Source organism: Solanum dulcamara, chromosome 7 (genome assembly GCF_947179165.1).
Source record: "Solanum dulcamara chromosome 7, daSolDulc1.2, whole genome shotgun sequence".
NCBI lineage: Eukaryota > Viridiplantae > Streptophyta > Magnoliopsida > Solanales > Solanaceae > Solanum > Solanum dulcamara.
The window spans coordinates 8,324,664-8,342,824 of record NC_077243.1 but is presented as its reverse complement, the minus strand read 5'-3'; the positions used below and the strand labels follow the sequence as shown (position 1 = coordinate 8,342,824).

The window sequence follows — 18,161 nt, the reverse complement described above, 5'->3', positions numbered from 1 at the left end:
CATTTATCAAGGACTTATTTTGTTTGCTTAATGCTAGCACCAGTCGAGCCTTGGACGATTGTGTGGGCCGACGGTCTTGGGCTTATAATTGACCCAATGAGCCTGCTCGGCCCAAATGTTTCTCAAGTAAGGAAGAAAGGGCCTCTGCCACCATTCAATTTGGAGAGGTCAACTGTTAGCTTTTTTCCCCATTTTCTTTGTCCCTCTTTTGGAATAATAAAACACAGAGTAAAGAAAATCTGTAGAACTTGGTGATGTACAAAAAGTAGAATTGCTGAGGCAGTGCTTTGCATGCGGCCAATGATACACGGAAGACTTTTAATTTTATTTTGGTGACAGGTATAGAATTATACTAGCAGATGCCATTGCCCTTTTAATTGACTGTCATTCTGCAAAAAAACATATTTGTCCTTCTATCCAAAAAGTATTGCTATCTTTTAAGAATTTTAGTCTCAATCATCCCTCATTAAACATTTTGAAAATAAGTCTATTTCTTCCAACAGTTCCGTTCTTCCAGTTTGAAAATTTGTAGACTCCATACCACTAGATGGTGGAGTCGTTATGAGGCTAATGAGAAACTGACAAACTTTACCTACATAATCTGAAGCAGCTGCTACGTTCAATGTCTTCTCCTGTGCCCCAGCATGTTGAATTTTGTCTGTGTAGATACAATTTCTGCATTCCTGCAGGCAAACATTATAATGGAATTCCATTATTTCTTTGATCATGATCCTTGTAAGGAATTGGCAATGTTCTCTTTTCGTTTTTTCTTTCTTTACAATTTTTTCTTTTATAAAAAAGCAAGCTTCGTGAGGCCAGATCACAATAGGAACCAATGAACTTTCAAAGAAAATGTATCTATTACCTGGAATACTTGATTTAGAGCAGTTATTTGTTCATCACTCAGAAAACCATAATTAAGCAACTTCCTTAAGAGGAACACCAGCTCAGCACTCAAATTAGAGTTTGTAATGTTTCTAGTAATTGCAAATATGCAAGATTCATCCAAGATTGAAGTCATCCATTGAGGAACTTTCTTTCTTCTCAGCAGTTCAACTGCAATATAAATTGCAGGCTTGTGATGGATCATGAAAGATTTTGAAGCCAAAGATGGTGCTGCCAAGGACATCACTAATTCTTCTACTATGAACCGACACCAGTTGTTCCTTTGTATAGCTGATACTTCCGTTTCCACATCTTGCCACCCAATGAACATAGACAAACAGAGGGAACAGTTCATGGCTATGGACATGTCACTTGAGAATATTTGGCCTTCTAAAACAGCCATTATAGACAACAAATAATCAGTTCTGAATTCTAATGCGTCTGATTTTCTACTTCTCTCATCTTCTATTCCGCTGAATAACTCCAGCAGGTACTGCGAGCTAAGTAACTTTATAGGAATAGATCCAAAATGCAATAACTTGCACAAATCGTGGCACTGTATACTAATATAGGGACAGGGTTTTGGGATGTTGGTAGGATCCAGCAGATATTGGCAGTCCATAATCCCCGGTAAAATGGCATGCACGCTAGCAAAATAAGCTGTTAGTTTCTAAATTAAACCAAACTTAAGGAGAGCATAGAAACTGCATTAAAAGAATGGATTTACCTTCTCAAAGAGAAGAAAAGCAGTGAAAGCACAAAAACAAGAGCTTCTCCAGATCTTGTTCCTTCGTCTTGTTCAACTAGAGAAGGTCCTTTGGAACAGGCATTGGTGATAGTAGTATTAACCAATGATAGCAAAGGAGTATTAAGGATTATGGTTTTTGAAGCTTCAACCATCACTTGATTTACTGAGTGGTGCAAAACCATTGACAGAATGCCAATTGATATAAGAGTTCCTGGTGTCCATCCATCTGCAGCTACTGAGGGGATTAGGTAGTCGATAATCTGCAATTAAGGGAAAATTCTATTAACTACAGAGGAACTGGAAGTACACAGTATTTGGAAGAGTAAGTACTTTACTTTCACCACAACTGCAACCCAAGGTTCATCATCGGAGAGGGATTCAGAGTGTACTGCTTGAAGAATGCAGGATACTAGTTCGGAGGTGGCCATGAAAGTCTCCGGGGATGAAGAACGACCAAACTTATAGTACAGGTTCTTAATTGCACCAGCTATCCCGTGCATGCAAAACTGATCTGAAGCACTTGGTGAGATTTCTATTATATGTTTTATGGTATTCACCATTGAAACAATGTCATACTTGGAATATTGTTCTCCAGCCTCTCCCAATAGGAACACCATGAGCATACCTAAAGAGTTATCCCCCAAAGCTACAAGTTCTGCCATAACATACACATCTATCTTCTGATTGGCTTCACCATGGATATTTATCTGGTTTACATTGGAGCAATTGCATCTGCAAAATTTCAAAATCTGGGCAGACAAAATGTGGCAGATTTTCTCTTGTTGGAACAACCATTTCAGAGATGTTACGTGGATTCTTGTAGATAGCAAATCCCAGTCCTTTTCAGCAAGTAGGTGGAACACAATCCTTTCAGCCTCTGGGCTATAGGGGATTTGGTAGCTCACCTTGGCTAAACCTCTGTAGAGTGCATAAAGATTTATAACTATTCCCAATACAGAAGGTACGTGCATGTTTTCGCTGCTGTTAAGTAGAATATATTGCTCCAGTGAAGCTAACACAAGCTTATCGTCTGCAAACCTGGAAAAGAGTTGAGATGATCAACTGAGGACTGATAACATAAGCAGGGAAAATGCAGAAAGAGCAAGATTGAAACTCCAGAAACTATTTACCGATCGTCATACAGCGAGCTGATGTACAATAACACCAGAACTGCCAGTTGGCGAAAAGATAATTCAACATTTTGGGAGCTTTTATGGCCCAGAAGGAAAAGCAAATCTATTGGATCAGATGGAAGATGTGGAGCAGCATTGCTAATGCATTGTGCAGAATCAACCCCAAGAATGATATCTGCCATCACACTAAAGATAAGATAAACCTTCCTTTTAATCTTTTCAGAAGGGAAAAATCCTAAACATCCATATGCAAAACTGAACCAGGAAGACGTGAAAAGAACATTTGCAAATACTTTGGTTTCAGTATCTGAGTCTTGTAGCAATATGGAATAGAAATTTTCGAGTATTGCTTCTGGAATATCCTCATCTTCCATCTCATGTAGGGATTTCATAAACCAAGGTAATAGATGTATTTTGCATACATCTATAATGCTTCTTCTAAGTTCTGTGTTGATTGAGCTTGAGGGATTTATTCCACAACTATATGAATATGCCTCTTTCAGTAGGTAAAGAGAGTTCAAAAGTTGACCCGGGTATTTGTCATAATTAATTAAACAAGTTAAGATGCAATTTCTTGATGCATCCTGAATTGATAGTAAGAAACTTGAAATCCCACAGGTAGATGAACATTTCATAAGTGCAACAAATATTGAACAGACCAGAGCTAATGTCTCTGGAAGCATGCCTATTTCTCCGTCAAGATTTTTCTTGACCATCCCCGTCAAAGAAAAGCTTATTTCTTCTATCTGAGTCTTGGATACCACCCCTGGGCAGTTCTCAACAGAGTTCAAAATAAGCTTGAGTGTCTCAGTCTGCACAGGGTGGAAAGGAATTTCAGCAACATGATGCAGAACTGGAATCAGGGCCATGAACCCAATTGCAAGTCTCTGTCTAAATGCTTGCTCAGCAGTTGCTAAAACATCAAGAAGCTGAATACAAGATTTGATTGTTGTATCTTTGCATCCTACAAATTAATAAATTACTCCATTAGTCATCACAGACAACACTAATTGCATAATCTGACCTAAAATAATTAGAATGTTCTCTAGCTCAATATTGTTAGAGAACTTAGATCTTGTCGAACCATATGGACAACAAACATTGAAGCCGTGGTAATTTGTTAATTGTAGGAAAACGCTTAATCGCCAGAGAATTGGTCGATTTCAAGTTAGTTTCTTTGTAAAGAAAAATACAAATGAAAATAGAGTGCGGCAATGCCCTCTTTCATCTTTCATTTCTTCAAAAACATATAAATCTAACTGCTCAAGCACTGTGTATTGCTGATATTCTTACCTGACAATCTCAGCACTTCAAACGCATAGTCTGCAATGTTCTCTTCAACAAATACTTGGATTTCATTTTCTAAGACATCTTTCCCCGACAGATAAAGGTAAAGTAAATCTAGCGCTGCTATTTGAACTTGATTATCAGAAGAAAGCAGAGGGCCTTTGACTGCCTCTGCAAACAAGATAGCTAGAGGCCCATCTGATATCTGCTCATTTGTTTCCATCAAGTGGTCAACATCATAAGAACTCCTGCTCCTTGTGCCAATTATAGAAGTAGTTTGAAAGAATCCTCTTTGCATTATTACTGTTAAGAATGCTGCATAGACACAGAGTATCACTGATTTGACAAATGTGAGAGAGGAGATTATCTTGCAGAAACTCTTAACATCAGCAGCTAGTTGTTTTGTTGTGTTTCTTTTTCCTCTTTTTCCTTTTCCTTATGGGAATGGTGGGGGAAGGGAGGGGAGAAGGAAGGGTTAGAAGCCAGAAGAGAGACATTATCAGAGCTCTGGTGAAGAGTGCATAGAAATTTGCTAGTCAAGTAAGCAGCAAAAATACACGCGGAACTTTTTATCAGTCAGAGTACATTCAAGGTTTGAACAGAATTAACAACCAACAATTAATTGTTTATGGAGCCTGTTTACCACAACATTAGGCTCACGAGCCACAAAATCTCTAGCTTCAAATGATCTCTCCCGGAGAGGTATGTCTATTCCTATAATGCATTCTTGCTTATTATCAACCATACTTCACTAGTTCACTTGTCAGATATAATAAAGAATAAGTCAGCTATTATTACCATATACCCCTTTTACTTTGCTATAATCCAATAACAAAATTGTTAACTGTCAAGATATTCACTGGAAAACCAATTTCAGAGATGCTAAAGTTCAAGCAGCAGAAACGGGTAATGTTAAAGAAGCCTACCTATACAGTTCAAGCGAACATCATCACTTTGAGCTTTCATGAGAACTGCCAGTGCCAAGTGTGGGAGCTTCGAGAAATGTCCAAATAAACTGGGAGGATCGTCACCGTCTTGAGACACATTGAGTAGGAATAATTTGTATAGAACGAACAGGATTTCCCCTTGAATATCTTCACTGTATTCAAGAAGGAATTGACCCTCAGGGCTTTGTTTAAGGCAAAATGAGATAGCCATTGTCTCAGTTTCAAGAGTCACCTGGACAATTGAAGGCCGCTGATGAGATTGAAAATGAGGGCATCCGTTTCTTCAAGACAATAGGAATGGTTTTTTTGATATTCCAAGAGAAGACCTAAGCAGTGAAGCTATTTAAAAAAAAGGTCAGATTACACATATTAGAGGAAAACATGTATGTGCAAATATAGAAACTACAAATTCGCTGTTCAAATTGAAGGCTGAGTTATCTCACTAAAATCCAATTTGTATTGGACAGATATCCAAGTGTAACTTCTTCCTCTTTCTTGATTCTAGCTTCTCAATGAGGAAATCAATCACATACAAAGAGTACCGTCGCTAAAATGAGCAATTTGCATATAGAGGTCAGCAGCAGGCAGGCACGGAATAGAGTGTGAAGCTACTCAGAAGAAGTTGTGAATTATCATGAGGAAACATATAATTGGTGTCATTTTAAATGCAACTCAGTTTTTTCCGTGACATCTTAAATGTATTTTCTTCCACAACAGACTTTTTATGGACCTGAACACTGACATTGAGCCTTGAAATAACTACCTGAGCACGTTTTAGCTTTCTACTCGCTGCTCTGGCCAAAACTAATATTCTCTGGAAACATTCTGACTCTGATTTTCCAATCAAATCTGCAATAGTGGTTGTGCTTAAACTTCTACTAGTAGTCAATGTCATTGACTCACTGAAATTGAAAGCAGTTGCCAACTCACTGTGGAAAAGCTACTCCTAGATAAAAGCTATATTTGATCTTAGGGATTGAATAGTGAGCTAATTGTATAAAAGCTATACTTCCAAAACCTGGTGTTAGTAGAAATCTTAACAGGATCTTCAAAACTATTTTCATTACCGAAAGCTTTAGTGATCACAGTCGGTTGTCCGCACACCACACAAAGTAGCACAATGCTGAAGCGCACTGAGGAAATTAGGAAAACCAGTACTTACTCAACTCCACTTTATTTTTCCTTTTTCTAAAAGGAAATCACAAAGTCTCCATATATGGCTAGTGCTTTCACTTGTAGGAAAAGATTTATGATTCTATAAATAGAGGCGCATTCTTTCTAACTTGGTAGCATTCACAACATAGTACTATGAGCTTTTGAGAGTTTTGTTTAGGGGAAAGAATTTGTGAGACACAAGTAATACATTATCACTTGTGTGAACATCTCTTTTTTTATTCTGAGTGAATTGTGATTTTATTTCTCTCGATAGTGTGTACTCTCTATTATACAGTGGATTGATCATTTCCTCTTATAGATGTAGGTTGATTGACCAAACCACATTAAGTGTTTGGGTCTCTTTTGTTATGTTTCTCATTTGTGTTCTTACTTATGGTATTTCGAGATTTGTTTTGCTAGATTCCGTATGATACTTGATTATTTCGATCCTAACAGCATCATGTATGGCTGCATCTCTGTAGCTACACCTTTCTACAGCTCCATTCTCAATTACACTTCCTTAAATCGAAATTTTAAAATTAGGACAGGGGGAAAGTTTACCGTGTGGAGTTGCCTCTGACTCCAAGCCAAAGAGCCACTGGAAAGACGATCTGCGAGCCGAGCCACAAACTCTGCATGCACATCGCAGTCTGGAGCTTCACACAACTGCATAATCAAATCCATAGTTTGCTTGGCGATGGGCTCATCATCGAAGGAAGATAGAACACCGACGAGAGGCGAAATTAGGAAATGAGAGTGGAATGTGAAGAAGGTTTGGCAAAAACTCGGTTGGAAAAGCGCGACAGATAACTGGGAGAGAGCGTAGGAAACGTGAACGGTCGGTGATCTCGGATTGGAAATGAGATTGGACAAGCAGAGCAGACAAATTGATCCGCCTTCCTCGGTTTGAATAATCAAAGTCGAACTATGGCCTTTGGCGCATGTTAACTGTGGTTCCGGTGGTGGCGACGGTGGTAAGTGGTGGCGGTGAGAGGTGACGAAATACATATTTTGTTGATGTACTGTGTGCGTGAGTGAAGAGACTGGCGAATGCGATGGGAGAAGGTTAAGATTTTGAACTGCAGGGCGGGAGAAAACCAAATTCTTTTGGTGTGCCTTTTCGCTTTCGAATTCGATATATATATATATATACACACACGATTGAGAACCAAGAGGTCCCTTGACTTTAATCTTATCGGTCATACTTCATGTAATTTATGCAAAAAGAAGAAAAGAGATAAAAATAATACGTAGTAATTGCCTAGAAGAAGCCTCAATTCATTCACTAATTTGCAAAAGAGACCAAAACTATTTACTGCCAGTCTGCCATATAAAAAATAACTAAGCTTTACTCACATAATTATTAGTATTTTTTTGTTAAACTAAAATAACTGATATTTTTTGTCACACTAAATGACCGGTACTCTTTTTGTCCATCTTTACTTGTACATATTTGACTTGTCACACCTATAATAAATAGAAAAATAATTTTACTATATCACCTCTATTAATTATAAGTTATTTAAATATTGAAAAATGAATAGTATTTAATGGCAAGGGTAAATAGACATAAAATGAAAAATTCTCTTGATTTTCCAAACAGTACAAATATTGTTGGACATTCTAAAATAATATATTGGACAAGTAAAAATAAATGGAGGGAGAATTTTATCTATTTACCTGTCATATGGGTAAAATTACCAAACTTACTCGCTGTAACAATAAAAGTTACTTTTATGAAATATGTTTTGTCACGATATTGTTATAAAGGTTAAAATTCAGTGGTTTGGTATGATAAAAATGATCTTCTCACTTACTATCTTAATAGATATACTCCTCCCAAAATCAATATCTTAACAGCAAATCAGTTGATTTCACTGTAAAAAGGTACAAAGTTGAAATACATCGACATTTATTGAGCGGGATGAGAAAAAAGTCTCACGTGAAAAATATAAAAGAAAGAAAAAACTATTTATAAGGTATTAAATATTTTTAATTGTGTGAAATTTTTTGAGCAAAATCATGTGTTGCGACGTTAAAATATATATTTATTAAATTATCTCAACTCTAAATTAAAATGTTAAAAATATAATAATAAATATACTTGCATTGTGGTGTTAGGTATGAGTAACCCTCATTTGTTTTCATTAAGATTGAGATGTATGAATTTTAATGCACATCTGAATATTAATATGTGCATTAAGATTTAGAGTTTTGAATTTGAATATTAAGATATTGCATTAAAATTTGAATTTGAATATGAAAATGTTGCATTAAAATTTGAATCCTAAATAGTTAAAACTGTTTGTTTTCTCAACATCTGAAGCGTATAACATTTGTCTTTATTTAAAAATAAATAAATATAAAATTCAAACAAAATGCTAAATTGATCTAATATTATATCCAAAAAAAAATATATGGCAAATTGTGGTGATGACTAACAATATTAATTATGTGTGTCGATTTGGGATGATATTGCCTGATGATGATGGTTGTGGGTAATGTCTTTATGGTATAGTGGTTGATACTGGTAATTAACAGTTATTGTTGTTGATAATTAGTATGGAATGATACTGATAACTAATTGTGGTGGTGAATGATGATAGCGATTAGTGACACATAATATTGACTAATGGTGATAATTATCAATAGTAATTAATGGATGTAATAGTGATTACAGGTGATAATTACAAATGATGACTAATGGTGATGACGATTGATTTTGGTGATTGACGATGCTGGTGGTTGTGGTTGGGTTGAGAATGGTGATCGTGGATGGTAGATGGTAGTGATTGAAGGTGGTCGTAGTTGTGATTGAAATGGTGGTTATGAGTGGTGGGTAAAAGTAAACAGCACAGTGGTGAACTTTCGTCTTTGTAAAAATTAACATCTTAATGATATTGCGTCCTTGTTATAGATCTTAATCATTCAAACCTATTCAAACACATTAAGTAGTTGTAAATTAGAAAAAAATGCATTTAATGATTAAGATTCAAACCTTAACATAAACAAATTTAATTATTGAGATCCAAATGATTACGATTAATACATTCATTCAGTGTGAGACTCGTTTTTTTTTATTTTCCACTCGATATTTGATATCCACATTAAAGTTTGATTAATCTAAATTCACGCCAAATATGCCCTATTTGAAGATACCACACCCCATCAAGGATGTCTTTCTTCATAACAGTCATCCTTGCCTAAATAAATAAAAAAGAAAAGGCATAAATTTCTCTCTAAATTTATACCGAAAAATCAGTTACACGCTTAAACTATCGTAGTGACCTACTACATACATAATATTTTTCAAAGTGATATAATACCCCCTTCAAACGAAGAAAACCAATCACACAATATAGCGTGGTATGCACGCGCTTGCCACATCTGTACAAGCCTACACGTGTTATTTTATTTTATTTTCACTTTTTTTCTCAACCATTGTTGCCTCCATCTTCTCTCTTCTTCCTCACATGAAGAACTCCATTTTTTCCTTTATTTTCTCCCATCTTCTTCACCTTAATAACTTCATTTTTGTTTTCAAGAAAAACACCCACAACTTCCACCATTATTGATATATAAATTAGCAAAGTCAATCAATAACTTTATACCAATTTAATCTTCTTTGTTAACCCAATTGAAGCCATTGAAACAACATGTAAATTCTGCAAAATCAGTGAAAAAATTCTCAGGTTATGATGAAATTGAGTAAGAGATTGTAGAATTGTGATAAGAAAAAAATGAGGGAGAAGAAGTGTGAAGGACAATAAGAGGATAATAATAATAATAATAATAATAATAATAATAATAATAATAATAAGAAGAAGAAGAAGAAATATAGGGGGTGGAGGTGGTGGGGGGAGTTTAAAATATATTTTGATTTTATTTTTGACTCAAACACGCTTATTTTTTTTATATTCAATTTTATTTTCACGTGGTTTTACGGTGGTATTAATATTACTTTTTAAAAAATTAGATATATAATAAATCGCTATAATAATTTAAGCATGTAACTGATTTTTCGATACAAATTGAAAATGAATTTATGCCTTTTCCGTAAATAAAAGCAATGAGAAAAAGTAAAAAGTTTTTAATAAACAAAATAGTTAAAAGTAGGGTTAGAGAAGGAGAAGAAAAAGAGAGGCAAAATAGGAGTTGCTCGCTTCACATTTTAGTACTGAACTGAAATCTGCTTTGTTCACCAAGTTTATCGACCTCCCTGATTTTCTCAGCATGTAAGTCTTTCCTGTTCTTATGCTCCACGGTTAAACAGTCGGCAATTGTATACATCCATCACGATCTCCATCGTTTTTTTCCTTTATAACGAAACTGCATCATCTTTGTTATGGAGGAGATCGCTTCACTTTTTTTTTAAAAGATTTATATTTATATATATAATGACAATGATGCACATATCTTTTTAGCAAATCTATTCTCAGTCATGCTGGCTGCTAGACTTTTCGGGAGGACATTTTTGGCGGCTGCAAAATCAGAGAGTTCAGCCGCTGCTGCTTCTTCCTCTGCTGCTGCTAAAACCCTTAATCCACTTGAGCAGTTCTTTGAAGTAGATAGAACTCCAGAGGACGATAAACCTGTTGTCTATGGTAAAATCCCTTCTATTTTCTCAGCTGAAACTGTTTTGTTGTTGGCATAATTGAATATACTTCTTTTAAAATGATCTCTATTACTTGTGTTTCTGTAACATGTATGACCAAAGTACATTTCTTGGTATGCAACCACGAGGAGTGAGATAAGATTAGCTTAGCAAATTACTGGCTACCCGCCTGTCCGGCCTAGCTAGTTCTGTCTTATTTTTATCTCCATTATCATGTATCAGTGACATGTGTTCAGGTAGTTCTTTGACAAGGGAAAGCAGCTGCAAAAATAAATAATGAATATAGTAATTGTTCAACAAGTTCTAAAAGCTAAAACTGATGCAATGTACTGGAAGATTCTCTGCTATGTTTGGTTCTCTATCACTGATAGATAATATCCAAAATACAAACTTCTTGGTTAAAATCCACGAAAATGACATCTTCAGATTGACTATTTTATGTGAATCGAAACCAAGTATAATGAAGACCACTTTTAGATGTTCAATTGTGCAATCCAGACCAGAAATTGAAAACCTGGGTGCAAATATTTAAGATCATAGCCTATTGGAAGTTTCGTTTCAACTCTAAATAAAAGGTTCTCGCTCGGTGATGTAAGTTGTGTAATGAGCTCTCTTTCATGACTGCTGTATCATTTCAATTCCATGTTACGCCAAAAAACAGTAAAAAATACATTTCTATTTGATGTTAGTTACAGATTCTGTTTTACATTTTAAAAAAAGTTTGCATTTTTTCCCTTCTAAAAGGATCCACCAGGCGGCTGTAGGAAGTGAGTTCCATGTCTTCATCTTTACCTCCCGTAGCCCGTTCATGTACCAACATTGCATTAATTCTTTAGTTATCCTTGGCATCGTCCAGTTAATCCCCATTATAATCAAAATAAAGTCTGAGATCTTTTTGTTGAAAGTGCAATGTATAAAGAGGTAGTCACATCCTCATTTTGCCTCTCAGACAGTGAATAGCTACTGCAAATATTTACTACTCCTTCTGAAAGTTTTCTTGGGTTAAGCATGCTCCTTGGACCACCAAACATGTAAAACACTCTACCTTCAAAGGGCCTTGAAAAAGTTTCCATTATATTGTCGCATGGCTTTACATTTTTTGTAGCAAGCTCCTCAAATTCCTCTACTATTGCCTCAATAATTTCTTCCTCATTCTCAACTTCTAGTTAGGGCTTCTATTTCAAGTGTATCAGTTGGCTTTCTGGTATTGCCTCTTCGGTTCTATAAATTCTTTGGTGTATTTGGTTCATGTTGGATAGTAAAACACTAAAATTACTATTGTGTTACCCATAGGTATCCCCTAGTGGTCAATGAAGTTAGAATCAAGGCTATGTTAGACCAAGGTTTGATTTGGGCTGGGTCACCTTCTTCCTGGTGGAACGATACAAGTATCCACGGATTCAAGGTGCGTACAAGTTGGTATGGACGCCAATTTTTATCAGGGAAAATACCCCTTAGGTGAAGTTCAAGCCTGTTGAGCTTCTGGCAGCTCAGAAGCTATTACGTATTTGAGTTAGTTGAAGGTCAAATGTGCTATTTTAAGCAATACAAGGACCAAAAACTAGGATATAAAAATGATTTGGGAGCAGGAAAACACTACTCCCCCTTTCTCATGTTATGTAACACTTTCTTTTTTAGTTTGTCCCAAAAGAAAGACTCTTCTCTCTTTTTGAATTTCTTAATCTAGCATTCCCATTTAACTTTAATGACATGAGTTGTTGGACCTACTTGATGTAAAAGTTCATTCCTTTAGTGGGAGATAGAAGATAAAAACAAAAACATGTGGGCCTCTCACCATTAAAAGGACAATTTTGGTACTTTGTATCTATTTGGGTTACATGTTAAAAATCTGCTTTAATTTCTTAAACTTCGTACTTGTCGAAACACCTTCATGTAAAATAGAACACAGGGAGTGTTGTATTGCATAATTTTTTATGTACCAAATTGGTTGTGGGAATGATGCACTTTGGTTAACTACAAAGGCTTCCAAAGGTAATAAGCTTTTCATACCAGTTGTTACCTTACTCTGCCATTTTTCCAATATTACTGAATAGCATCGCTTGGGGCTACGATAACTCAAGTGGGAGAGCTGTGTTATGAGTGACCTTATTGCACGGTTCAGAGAGTACTTTTTTTTTATGTAGACCATGATTAAAATACCATTAGAATTTCAAATTCCTTTTTCTTTTTTTTGGAGTTCTTGATGACAACTACCTTCCCCTTTGTTACAAATGAAATTTAAAAAATAAATTACCGCTGTCAAATTTTTGAAATTGGAAAATTTTCAAACTGGGCAAGCTCATGAGAGCATCTTGGTGCATTGGTGTTTGCATGCACCATTATTATGCAGAGTCGAACTGTCAAATATTAATTTGATCTTTTCCTCAAAGATGGATATAATTGGATTTGCTTTGGACCACATAGGGAAGCTCCCTTCTCATGGCATTACAGACTTCTAGTTGCCCTTGAGCATTGGTTTAGAGCTCGTTTGGATGGGCTTTAACTTGGTCAAAACCAACTTAAAGCCCCTTTTTATCTTTTGGACGTGTTTGCCTAATGCTAACTTTAAGCCATAAAGTTCTTACAGTCAGTCAAAAATAAAAAGTTAGGATTCCTAACTTTTTTTTTCTAAGTGCTTAAAGTCATTTTTTTTTACCATGAAAATTACTTTTATATTCCTTATATTTTAACTAAATTCCCAAATTATCCTTTTTATTCTTTTAACCCTAAAATTTACATCATTTTTCTCATTTAAGCACTTTTATCCAAACACCCAACTGCTTATTTATAAAAATAACTTTCAGCACTTCAAAGTTCTAAAAGCACTTCATACATAAAAGTTACTTTTTTTAAGCCCATCCAAACGGGCTCTTAGTCTAATTGGGGATCTTTTATTTTTTTAAGAATGTCTTTTGAAACCCTCCCAAACCACGTTTGCAACAATCGAAGTGGTAGGAGCCCCGCCCCTCCCATTCCTTCAAAGGGAGACTTCAGCTAGGAAACTTTTATTGGGACTCATACTGATTATTAATTTGAATCTACTGATGGATACTCATTCTGTACACAATATTTGCTTTTTTCTCTATATAATTATTCAATTTTCTTCTCTTTTGTAATTTCTACAGGGATTCAATAAAATTTCTCGAGTTCTAATTTGTAACTTCTCAGGAATCAGAGTAGTTTATAAACTACTGTACTACTACATTAGTATGAAACTGATTCTTCTACTTTAAAAGTGTAAATAGTGAGAAATTGAGGATGTTACGATCGAATGAAGGTGAATTATTTGGTTAAAGTATACATGGAAGTATCCAATGAATACCGTGTAAACAAACAATATTGGGAATCCTGACACATTTTTTTCTGATCGTATGACTAGTTCCTTTTTCTTTTCTTTCCTCCTACCTCTTGTTTCTCATTTGGGTTTTTTTGGGAAAAATTGTACATGGACCTTTAATAGCTCAATTCTCTGTCCAGATTGGGGATGTTTCATTGCGTTAATCATTTCTGCCATTTGTATTATTAAAATTTACTGCGGAAGGCTGTTCATCATCAGAGTAGTTGGTTGTTATAAATTTGTGTGCTGCTTATTATATAGTTTGTGCTCTATGTTAGGAACTTATTAGTCAAATTGCTCTGATTAAAAAACAGGTCTATTAGCCAAATAGATAGCCTCACTGTAGATGAGAGGTTGAAGCTCTGACTTCTTTATGGTTTCGGTGCCCTCCGTGGCTCAAATACTTAAAAGGCCTTCTAGTTAAACACATGCTAGAGATTGAAGTTCTCTATCCTGAGTGGCAGGCTGGTTATTTAGTATGTCGTACCATCGATCTATATCTCTCTAATGGGATGAACTCTGATGTTTTAAAAACATAACCAGGTCGAGGTTGGAAGGCTTCTGAACTGCGTCTGAAGTCTTGGGATGATCTTCAGAAGTTATGGTATGTTCTTCTGAAGGAGAAGAACATGTTGATGACTCAACGACAGATGCTTAATGCTCAGAACCTGCGTTTTCCTAATCCAGAGCGTATTTCCAAGGTAAAGTCAGTTTCTTTAGTAAGCTCCTAATCAAGCATTTATTTACCACTATTTGGACATGTTTCAATTAGATTCTCCTCCTGGATCTGAAGTAAATCTCCAAGCCAACCTAAAAATATTAGTTTATCGTAAATTGGATTGCTTGTTAAGATTATACTCTAATTGCCAAGTAGAAGTAGAATGTGTTATGCAGCATATATTGAAGGTTTTTCTTGATTTCCAAAACATAACATGTGCCTAGTGCCCACAGTTGTTTGTCTTCTGCACTTTTGGGGGCAATTCTAGGTAGCACATTTCTTTAATCCACTATCCTCGATAAACATATGTATTCCTCTAGCTACAGAAAGTATCCAGTGTAAACAACAACATACCCAGTGAAATCCCACAAGTGGGGTCTGGGGAGGGTAAGATGTACGCAGACGTTACCACTACCTCATGGAGATAGAGAGGCTGTTTCCGAAAGATACTTGCCTCAAAAGTCACAGTCCCAAGTAATAGAGAAGAACAATATATATAGCATAATGACAAAAAAAGGAAAAGCGATGCAAATTTGACAAGACAAGAACAATAACGATAGCAAAGCAATGTGATAATCAAAGGCAATAACAACACAACTATACAGGCACGCCTAGACCTACGACCACCCTAAACATATCAGAGAATCACTTTTCAGAAAACATTAACTCAAAGGATAATTTGACTGTATTATCCTTATTTTATTCTTTGATCTCAATTTAATACTACTATTACTTTCAATACGTTAATCGCTCTCCATATTTAATAGAATATAAGGGTGAAAGTAGAAACAGATAATTGATTTTTCAAAATGACAAATAAAATGGACCGAAGGGAGTAGGAAACAACAAACCTCTATCTCCGCAGAGAAACTACAGAAAAATATGGTTGTTCAAGATAAAACAAATTTACCTTTTAATGAAGTACTGAAGCATTGTCTAGATCTTTTAACAGTTTGGAATTTCCGTAACATTAGATATTTTACATTTCAGACTTCAGTTGTATTAACCATGAAAAATCCAACCAGACCATGCAATAAATTTAGGCGAGGCTTGAATTAGAATATAGAAATTTAGCAACTTGAAGCCTTGGGACTGGGGGACCTATTTACACGTTCAACTTCAAACTTTAGCAAAAAGAGTAATGTTGTTAACAAAAGACAGTTGCAGATGAAGCTACGGTCATCTTCACAATACTTGAGCCTCGAACCCTTGCATTCTGGATCTCCTGATTCAACCAAAAGAAACACTATGTAGCAACAACTATTATCACTCTTTAGTTTATGAAGAAAAAAATGGTAAAGATGCATGAATTAATAGAATAGTTAAACACATCCCCATCTTAGAATTACTCAAAAGTAGAAAAAAGGGAAGTCTACTAAGTACAGCTAGTCATATTCATTTATCAAAGCAGTATATTTTCTCACGATATTTGATAAGCAATCAAAATCATTTGAGGCATCGTCGTAGAGGCAGTCAACCCATTTTTTATTTAGACTGTAATTAGGGGGCGGCCGTTCGGTCGCCAACCATCATTGTTGGACTCTGCTCTGGACGGAAAGACCGCGCGAGAAGTTTTGTGAAGGTAGAGAGATTTTCAAATCAGACTTCTATGTGTCCCAAAAAAGAACGTGCTACGCCTTTTTTTGTAAAGTTTTTGTAAAAGCGAAGAATTAAATTCGATTTTCTCTCCTATTTACTAGTTATATGTATATGTTGTTTAGTGCTAGTAAACAAAATTTGGTCTAAGTTTTGTTGTGTTGATGTATATTTCATCACGAGACTATTGAAATCTCTGCATGTGATATGTGTACCCTTGAGGCACTAAGCCATTAAATTCTGCTGATGCATGGATTCTCTTGCATTAGCATCTTCCTGACAAATGATCGATATTTAGGTAAGGAAGTCGATGTGCCGAATCAAGCATGTTCTTACTGAGAGAGCTATTGATGAAGCAGATCCAAGGAGGTCAACTGAGATGAAGAGGATGATAAATGCTCTATAATTTCCACTCATCAGTAGACGTGTTTATATGCCCTTATAATGAGTATTTGGATTTACCACCTCCTCCTTTTAGCTCCACATGTAGGAAACTTTCTTTTTATTTTGTGTTGTGGTCATGAATTGACAAATTTTATCTATCTACACAACTTTCCTGACATCCATGATGGCAAACTCTATTAACTAGTTTACTAGGATGTAATGGAGACGGCAATTCTGTTTAAAAGATTTGCTCATGCTGAAAATAAAAACCAAACTCTGTGTGTTTGTGCTCATGTGTTGGTCAATTGATACATGCTTGTGAAATGCTGCCGCTCTAGTAAACAGCGGCACCTTATTTAATTTGGTAGTTACTAGTGAAAAAGTTATTGCTGTAATTAAAGGATGTGCAGTGCAACACACGCTTGTGGAGCCACTCTGGCTGAGATTTACTTCATTCAATACTACATCCTATGTTGCTTGCAGTGAATTTTTTGCATTTACTCATTCAGCAGCTCCACAGCTCTCTTTGGTGTATTCATTTATTGCCAATAATCTGTATGAAATATATGCAGTACAGTCCCTCCAACTCCTGGCATCCTCCTCTACCGTCGCTTTCATTGTAAGCACCTACAAATGTAATGTGTGAAGGGAAAAGGATGAAGAAAAACAAAAGAAAGTGATTTCTCTACCTTCTATTTTGGGCCTTTATATTCGTTCTATATTTACCAATGATAAGTTGCCTTCATGTTCCGTAATCTGCTGATTTTGAATAGATATCGACGTATACGCATGAAATTATTATGAATAAAATAAGCAAATCAACATATATTAGTCAGCTGATTAGCGTACTAATTTGATATGCCTGATTTGAATTTTGAAACATGTTGTATTGTCAAATGCACTCTTTGACAAAAAAATATTAATTAGGATTTGGTTGGTAGTGCCGAAAACTTGTTTCGTGCTAGAATTACTCTTAATTTTAAGGAAAAGGATTTGATATACTTCTCAAATTTGTTTTAGAGTTGATATACCACTCGTTATAAAAATGATTCATATATACCTTTACTATTATAAAAGTGGATCACATATACCCCCAGCGTTACAAAAGTAGCTCACATATAACGAAAGTGAAAAAAAAAGAGAAATCCATGCAGAGGTATACATGATTCTACTAGAAAAGTTTTGGGGTATATTTAATTTTTTTTACACAAATTATTTTTTGACTTCTTTGATTATCATTATTTGAGTTTCTTATTCTTATTTTTCTTTCATTCTTTTAAAAAAATAAGAGTAATAAAAAGAAAGAAATGTGAATCCAAAAGAGAAAAAGTAAGAAAAAAAATCTAAAACTAATTT

The 18,161-nt window shown here is 35.4% G+C and overlaps 2 protein-coding genes across 3 annotated transcripts; one reads left to right on the top strand and one right to left on the bottom strand.

Moving 5' to 3' along the window:
- Positions 1–138: 138 nt before the first annotated feature.
- Positions 139–7,283, bottom strand: LOC129896931 (protein PUTATIVE RECOMBINATION INITIATION DEFECT 1). Its single transcript, XM_055972925.1, has 9 exons — positions 6,717–7,283; positions 5,233–5,339; positions 4,980–5,152; positions 4,060–4,368; positions 2,764–3,730; positions 1,969–2,671; positions 1,613–1,893; positions 866–1,532; positions 139–683 (listed from the first exon to the last, which is right to left on the bottom strand). The coding sequence occupies exons 1-9, from the start codon at positions 7,161–7,163 to the stop codon at positions 453–455; spliced, it is 3,885 nt and encodes a 1,294-aa protein (XP_055828900.1). The 5' UTR covers positions 7,164–7,283; the 3' UTR covers positions 139–452.
- Positions 7,284–10,255: 2,972 nt separating this feature from the next.
- On the top strand, positions 10,256–17,098 carry LOC129896419 (uncharacterized). 2 transcript variants are annotated; one of them, XM_055972315.1, is made up of 4 exons: positions 10,256–10,390; positions 10,580–10,759; positions 14,651–14,808; positions 16,720–17,098. In XM_055972315.1, exons 2-4 carry the CDS (start codon positions 10,597–10,599, stop codon positions 16,825–16,827), a joined length of 429 nt encoding a protein of 142 aa, XP_055828290.1. In that variant the 5' UTR covers positions 10,256–10,390; positions 10,580–10,596; the 3' UTR covers positions 16,828–17,098. The 2 variants fall into 2 exon arrangements, with proteins under 2 accessions (XP_055828290.1, XP_055828291.1); XM_055972316.1 differs by having other exon boundaries at positions 10,262–10,390; positions 10,595–10,759.
- Positions 17,099–18,161: the final 1,063 nt, after the last annotated feature.

Excerpts from the sequence above, each read along its gene's own strand:
- LOC129896931 (XM_055972925.1), bottom strand. The coding sequence starts at position 7,163 with ATGTATTTCGTCACCTCTCACCGCCACCACTTACCACCGTCGCCACCA. Across the intron at positions 5,340-6,716 it reads GTCAGAGGCAACTCCACACG|CTTCACTGCTTAGGTCTTCT; the intron begins GTAAACTTTCCC and ends TTTTTTAAATAG. Across the intron at positions 4,369-4,979 it reads TGTTCGCTTGAACTGTATAG|CATTCTTAACAGTAATAATG; the intron begins GTAGGCTTCTTT and ends GTGTCTATGCAG.
- LOC129896419 (XM_055972315.1), top strand. The coding sequence starts at position 10,597 with ATGCTGGCTGCTAGACTTTTCGGGAGGACATTTTTGGCGGCTGCAAAA. Across the intron at positions 10,760-14,650 it reads CGATAAACCTGTTGTCTATG|GTCGAGGTTGGAAGGCTTCT; the intron begins GTAAAATCCCTT and ends AAACATAACCAG. Across the intron at positions 14,809-16,719 it reads ATCCAGAGCGTATTTCCAAG|GTAAGGAAGTCGATGTGCCG; the intron begins GTAAAGTCAGTT and ends ATCGATATTTAG.